This window comes from Salvelinus sp. IW2-2015, unplaced genomic scaffold (assembly GCF_002910315.2).
Source record: "Salvelinus sp. IW2-2015 unplaced genomic scaffold, ASM291031v2 Un_scaffold2353, whole genome shotgun sequence".
Taxonomy (NCBI): domain Eukaryota; kingdom Metazoa; phylum Chordata; class Actinopteri; order Salmoniformes; family Salmonidae; genus Salvelinus; species Salvelinus sp. IW2-2015.
This window is the reverse complement of record NW_019943678.1, coordinates 41,948-49,044: the sequence shown is the minus strand read 5'-3', so window position 1 is coordinate 49,044 and position 7,097 is coordinate 41,948. Positions and strand designations below refer to the sequence as shown.

The 7,097-nt window shown below is 41.7% G+C and overlaps 1 protein-coding gene across 1 annotated transcript in view; it reads right to left on the bottom strand.

Moving 5' to 3' along the window:
- Positions 1-5,607: 5,607 nt before the first annotated feature.
- Positions 5,608-7,097, bottom strand: part of aspn (asporin (LRR class 1)) — a 25,275-nt gene continuing 23,785 nt past the window's right edge. The window contains exons 5-6 of the mRNA XM_070440267.1: positions 6,342-6,435; positions 5,608-5,803 (exon numbers count right to left, since the gene is read on the bottom strand). Of these exons, the coding sequence (XP_070296368.1) occupies positions 5,623-5,803; positions 6,342-6,435 (275 nt within the window). The 3' untranslated portion in view covers positions 5,608-5,622. The remainder of the gene's footprint in view (positions 5,804-6,341; positions 6,436-7,097) is intronic.

Genomic DNA, 7,097 nt, shown 5'->3' with positions numbered 1-7,097 from the left:
TTGTTGAGGACTGTGTTACAGCTGAGGAGGGTTGTTGGGTCCTTTGTTGAGACTATGTTACAGCTGAGGAGGGTTGTTGTGTCTTTTGTTGAGACTATGTTACAGCTGAGGAGGGTTGTTGGGTCTTTTGTTGAGGACTGTGTTACAGCTGAGGAGGTTGTTGGTCTTTTGTTGAGGACTGTGTTACAGCTGAGGAGGTTGTTGGGTCTTTGTTGAGGACTATGTTACTGCTGAGGGAGTTGTTGGGTCCTTTGTTGAGGACTATGTTACTGTGGGAGGTTGTTGGGTCCTTTGTTGAGGACTATGTTACAGCTGAGGAGGGTTGTTGGGTCTTTTGTTGAGGACTGTGTTACAGCTGAGGAGGGTTGTTGGGTCTTTTGTTGAGGACTATGTTACAGCTGAGGAGGGTTGTTGGGTCCTTTGTTGAGGACTATGTTACAGCTGAGCAGGTTGTTGGGTCCTTTGTATGTGACCAGGGTCATATTCTAGCCACGCCCCCCCCACACAGAGTGAGTGTGACCAGGGTCATATTCTAGCCACGCCCCCCCCCCCCCCCACACACAGAGTGAGTGTGATCAGGGTCATATTCTAGCCACGCCCCCCCCCCCCCCACACACAGAGTGAGTGTGATCAGGGTATACTAAACAGACTTGAAGAGTAATGCTGGTGGATGGGGACCAAACAAACTTAGAGGATCAAAAACACTTTAAAATCTGTCACTGACTAAATAGACCCAGTGGCCTGTGATGCATTGAGACAGTAGTCATGACGGATTCAGGCATTTCAAAATCATTTGATGTCAGTCAGTTCTGGCAAAAAGAAACGACTACGTTATGTAAGCTGAGCGGATTTAAACCTACTGTCTGCATTTATTCCATACGTACAGCATTCAAATCGTGCCCAGCGAGGTCCAGAGTACTGCTGCTTTGGCTTCGAATTTGAATTTGAGGAACATACAGTATTGTCATACTCTGTGTACTGTACCTCTGTCTGACAGTATTTGTCATATTCTGTGTACTGTACCTCTGACTGACAGTATTGTCATATTCTGGTACTGTACCTCTGTCTGACAGTATTGTCATATTCTGTGTACTGTACCTCTGACTGACAACAGTATTGTCATATTCTGTGTACTGTACCTCTGACTGACAGTATTGTCATATTCTGTGTACTGTACCTCTGACTGACAGACAGTATTGGCATATTCTGTGTACTGTACCTCTGACTGACAGTATTGTCATATTTCTGTGTACTGTACCTCTGACTGACAGTATTGTCATATTCTGTGTACTGTACCTCTGACTGACAGTATTGTTATATTTCTGTGTACTGTACCTCTGACTGACAGTATTGTCATATTCTGTGTACTGTACCTCTGACTGACAGTATTTTATATTCTGTGTACTGTACCTCTGACTGACAGTATTGTCATATTCTGTGTACTGTACCTCTGACTGACAGTATTGTTATATTCTGTGTACTGTACTCTGACTGACGACAGTATTGTCATATTCGTTGTACTTACCTCTGACTGACAGTATTGTCATATTCTGTGTACTGTACCTCTGACTGACAGTATTGTCATATTCTGTGTACTGTACCTCTGACTGACAGTATTGTCATATTCTGTGTACTGTACCTGACTGACAGACAGTATTGTCATATTCTGTGTACTGTACCTCTGACTGACAGACAGTATTGTCATATTCTGTGTACTGTACCTCTGACTGACAGACAGTATTGTCATATTCTGTGTACTGTACCTCTGTCTGACAGTATTGTTATATTCTGTGTACTTACCTCTGTCTGACAGTATTGTCATATTCTGTGTACTGTACCTCTGTCTGACAGTATTGTCATATTCTGTGTACTGTACCTCTGACTACAGTATTGTCATATTCTGTGTACTGTACCTCTGACAGACAGTATTGTCATATTCTGTGTACTGTACCCTGACTGACAGACAGTATTGTCATATTCTGTGTACTGTACCTCTGACTGACAGTATTGTCATATTCTGTGTACTGTACCTCTGACTGACAGTATGTCATATTCTGTTGTACTGTACCTCTGACTGACAGTATTGTTATATTCTGTGTACTGCCTCTGACTGACAGTATTTTTCATATTCTGTGTACTGTACCTCTGACTGACAGTATTGTATATTTCTGTGTACTGTACCTCTGACTGACAGTATTGTCATATTCTGTGTACTGTACCTCTGACTGACAGTATTTTATATTCTGTGTACTGTACCTCTGACTGACAGACAGTTATGTCATATTCTGTGTACTGTACCTCTGACTGACAGTATTGTCATATTCTGTGTACTGTACCTCTGACTGACAGTATTGTCATATTCTGTGTACTGTACCTCTGACTGACAGTATTGTCATATTTCTGTGTACTGTACCTCTGACTGACAGACATATTGTCATATTCTGTGTACTGTACCTCTGACTGACAGACAGTATTGTCATATTCTGTGTACTGTACCTCTGACTGACAGACAGTATTGTCATATTCTGTGTACTGACCTCTGTCTGACAGTATTGTTATATTCTGTGTACTTCCTCTGTCTGACAGTATTGTCATATTCTGTGTACTGTACCTCTGTCTGACAGTATTGTCATATTCTGTGTACTGTACCTCTGACTAACAGTATTTCATATCTCGTGTGTACTGTACCTCTGACAGACAGTATTGTTATATTCTGTGTACTGTACCTCTGACTGACAGACAGTATGTTATATTCTGTGTACTGTACCTCTGTCTGACAGTATTGTCATATTCTGTGTACCTGTACCTCTGACTGACAGACAGTATTGTCATATTCTGTGTACTGTACCTCTGACTGACAGTATTGTCATATTCTGTGTACTGTACCTCTGACTAACAGTATTGTCATATTCTGTGTACTGTACCTCTGACTGACAGACAGTATTGCTTATATTCTGTGTACTGTACCTCTCTGTCATGACAGTATTGTCATATTCTGTGTACTGTACCTCTGACTGATCAGACAGTATTGTCATATTCTGTGTACTGTACCTCTGACTGACAGACAGTATTGTCATACTCTGTGTACTGTACCTCTGACTGCTTTTGAATCATATTTCTAGACCTGGTTCAGTGGCGTCTTCTACTGGTGATGTGAGAGAAGGGCTGATGAATATCTTTCTACTGGTGATGTGAGAGAAGGGCTGATGAATATCTTTCTACTGGTGATGTGAGAGAAGGGTTGATGAATATCTTTCTACTGGTGATGTGAGAGAAGGGCTGATGAATATCTTTCTACTGTTGCTATCACACATCCAATGAATACGGAAGACATTGACAACAACATAATGTTGAATTTATCCGTGGTCGATGCTAACACTGCCCAGTGGAAGTTCTGAGTCACCTGTTGGACCCGTGTCGAGGCAGCGGTGTTTACGACGTCGGGTGAAATCCATGAATATGCAGCTTTGTTTACGTATGGAAAAACAAATACATTTTTTTTCTTAAAGGGGAAATAAAAGTTGAATATTTCCTTTTCTGTAATTTATATGTCAAGTTTATTTAATTAGAACAGTCACATACATGTATGCTTCAATAGATAATCATGTTCAAATGAAGGCATGTAAAACGTTGACAAGTTTCTTTAATTATGTTTAGCACCATCTAGACATGTCACGTTGACTAGTTTCCGTAATTATATAAGTTTAGCACCATGAAAATCAGTCTTATTTAGGCTATATCTAGCAGATTATAAAAGTGAGGCATGCGGTGTAACTAAGAAATACAAAGAGAACAAATCAAACAGTTGATACTAATTCATAAACAGAGAAGAAACAAAGATATCGACTAAAACACTGAAGTACAAACAGGGGGTGGAAGCGTTTGTTGACTCGTTGAGGAGGATCGAAGAGTTGGTCTTTACAAAAAAAGAAATCCCGTGTGTTGAAGAGGTGGTTATTACTGAAGTCTACCAGAAGGAGGCGCCAGAGGATGGCTTGTGATCGTGACAGACACCCAATTTCCCTAGATAGGTAGGCACTTGTAGATCTGTAACTACATAGGATAGATATGACCACATGGTTACAACTTCACCTTGCCATTGTGTGTGTCACTTCCTCCGGTTGTTGCCAGGTGAATCTCGTGTGTGTGGTGTGTGTGTGTGTTGTGTGTGTGTGTGTGTGTGTGTGTGTGTGGTGTGTGTGTGTGTGTGTGTGTGTGTGTGTGTGTGTGTGTGTGTGTGTGTGTTGTGGTGTGTGTGTGTGTGTGTTCCTCGGTTGTTGCCAGATGAATCCTGTTGTGTGTATGTTACTTCCTCGGGTTGTTGCCAGATGAATCCCTGTGTGTTGTGTGTGTGTGTTATTCTCGGTTGTTGCAGATGACCTCTGTATGTGTGTGTGTATGTTATTCTCCGGTTGTTGCCCAGATGAATCCCCTGTGTGTGTGTGTATGTTTACTTCCTCGGTTGTTGCCCAGTGAATCCCCTGTGTGTGTGTGTGTGTGTGGTTTGTATGTTACTTCCTCCGGTTGTTTGCCCAGATGAACCCTATGTGTGTGTGTGTGGTTACTTCCTCCGGTTGTTGTGCGCAGATGAACCCTATGTGGTGTGTGTATGTTACTTCTCCGGTTGTTGCCAGCTGAATCCTGTGTGTGTGTGTGTGTGTGGTGTGTGGTGTGTGTTGTGTGTGTGGTGGTGTGTGGTGTGTGTGTGTATCTTCCTCGGTTGTTGCCCAGATGAACCCTCTGTGTCAGAGACACAGGAGGAAGGTGGCAGGCTGGACGTCGAGTATTAACAGGGTTAGAGAAAGACTGATGTGCCGTATACAGAGGTCTTCTTAACAACTGATGCGTACAGGGCAGAATCATTCACCCCACAACTGTGATGCTGTTAGGCATGGAGGTAAGGCACGCTGGGGATAGGGACTGGCGATTTAATTATTATTCATCATCATCAGCCGGCGGTCTCAGGTTTTAGGTTTATGTAGGTGCTGAGGTCAATATAGAGGTTCAGTTTGTCCATTGCCGTGCTCGGATCACTCTGTCTGGCTATTTGGTGAATGTGCTTAAGATTCACACATAGCTAGTATCATAGAAGGCAATCAATCTTGTAATGTTTGGAATTGTAGGGAGCTTGTTTAGTCGTGACGTGGGTGTAACTGATATCAGAATATTTTATCAGACGTCATGTGAGACTTATATCATAATGTCTATATTTCTAATCTATATACTACATGTATATAAGGTGAAGCTATTTGTTTAGATATGGACGTACGAGCTCTATAGGTACTCATCTATATGAACTACATTATATTTACATTATATGAATAATCATAGTATGCATACTTATATCTACTACATCTATATCTACTACATCTATATCAACTATATCTATATATGTCTTGTCTTTTCCTTTCAATTAAGACCTAGACAACCAGGTGAGGGGAGTTCTTTACTAATTAGTGACTTTAATTAATCAAGTACAAAGGAGGAGCGAAAACCCGTCAGATACTCGGCCCTCCGTGGAATCAGTTTTGACACGTGTTGTAGCAGAATGGTATGACAGTAGATCAGCACTATAATGAGTTGTACACAAATAAGGAGTTAAAAAAAAAAAACTGTTTCAAGTTATCGTTGGAATGCCCAACAGGTGACCCAACCATATCTTACCTGTAGATACCGCAGTGAGTTTAGACCGGGCGGAACCTTCTTTAGTTTGTTGTTATCGAGGTGGATTTCACGGACGTTGGGTATGCTGGCCAAGCTTCCATTCTCAACAAACTTGATTTGGTTGAAGCTCAGTCCTAATCTGTAAATATCAAATCAAAGTTTATTTGTCACGTGCGCCGAATACAACAGGTGTAGACCTTACAGTGAAATGCTTACTAACAGGCTCTAACCAAAAGTGCAAAAAAGGTGTTAGGTGAACAATAGGTAAGTAAAGAAATAAAACAACAGTAAAATGACAGGCTATATACAGTAGCGAGGCTATAAAAGTAGCGAGGCTACATACAGACACCGGTTAGTCAGGCTGATTGAGGTAGTATGTACATGTAGATATGGTTAAAGTGACTATGCATATATGATGAACAGAGAGTAGCAGTAGCGTAAAAGAGGGGTTGGCGGGTGGTGGGACACAATGCAGAGAGCCCGGTTAGTCAATGTGCAGGAGCACTGGTTGGTCGGCCCAGTTGAGGTAGTATGTACATGAATGTATAGTTAAAGTGACTATGCATATATGATAAACAGAGAGTAGCAGCAACGTATAGTAAGCTTTCAGAAATACAGAATCTAACTGACAAGTGTTTTTTGTGTTTTTACACATTACATCTCAGTAGTGTTTTTACCTTTGTATTTTTTTATATCTGAAAAAGTCCTCAATTTCTACTTTGGTGATCTTGTTATAATCCAAGTGAAGCTCTGTGAGTGAAGATGGGAGGTCTGAAAAACAGGAAATCACTGTCAGGTTACGATGCACAGTACACCTAAAGATTTTTTGGGGGCGGGGGCGGAATAAAACTCCTGTAATTTCTACCTGTTCAGGTGGGATGGGGGGGAATAAAACTCCTGTAATTTCTACCTGTTCAGGTGGGATGGAGCTTGGCTTGTTACTGGTAGTTTACCTTTAGGTACAGCTGTGAGCTTGGCTTGTTACTGGTAGTTTACCTTTAGGTACAGCTGTGAGCTTGGCTTGTTACTGGTAGTTTTACCTTGTTTTCCTTTAGGTCACGCTGTGAGCTTGGCTGTGTTACTGGTAGTTTTACCTTTAGGTACAGCTGTGAGCTTGGCTTGTTACTGGTAGTTTACCTTTAGGTACAGTGTGAGCTTGCTTGTTACTGGTAGTTTTTACCTTTAGGTACAGCTGTGAGCTTGGCTTGTTTACTGGTAGTTTACTTTAGTTACAGCTGTGAGCTTGCTTGTTTACTGGTAGTTGTTTACCTTTAGGTACGCTGTTGGAGCTGGCCTTGTTAGCTGGTGTTTTTACCTTTAGGTACAGCTGTGAGGCTTGTGATTGTTTACTGGTCAGTTGTACCTTTAGGTACAGCTGACGCTTGGGAGCCTGTTGTTCTGGTAGTTTTACTTTAGGGTACAGCTGTGAGCCT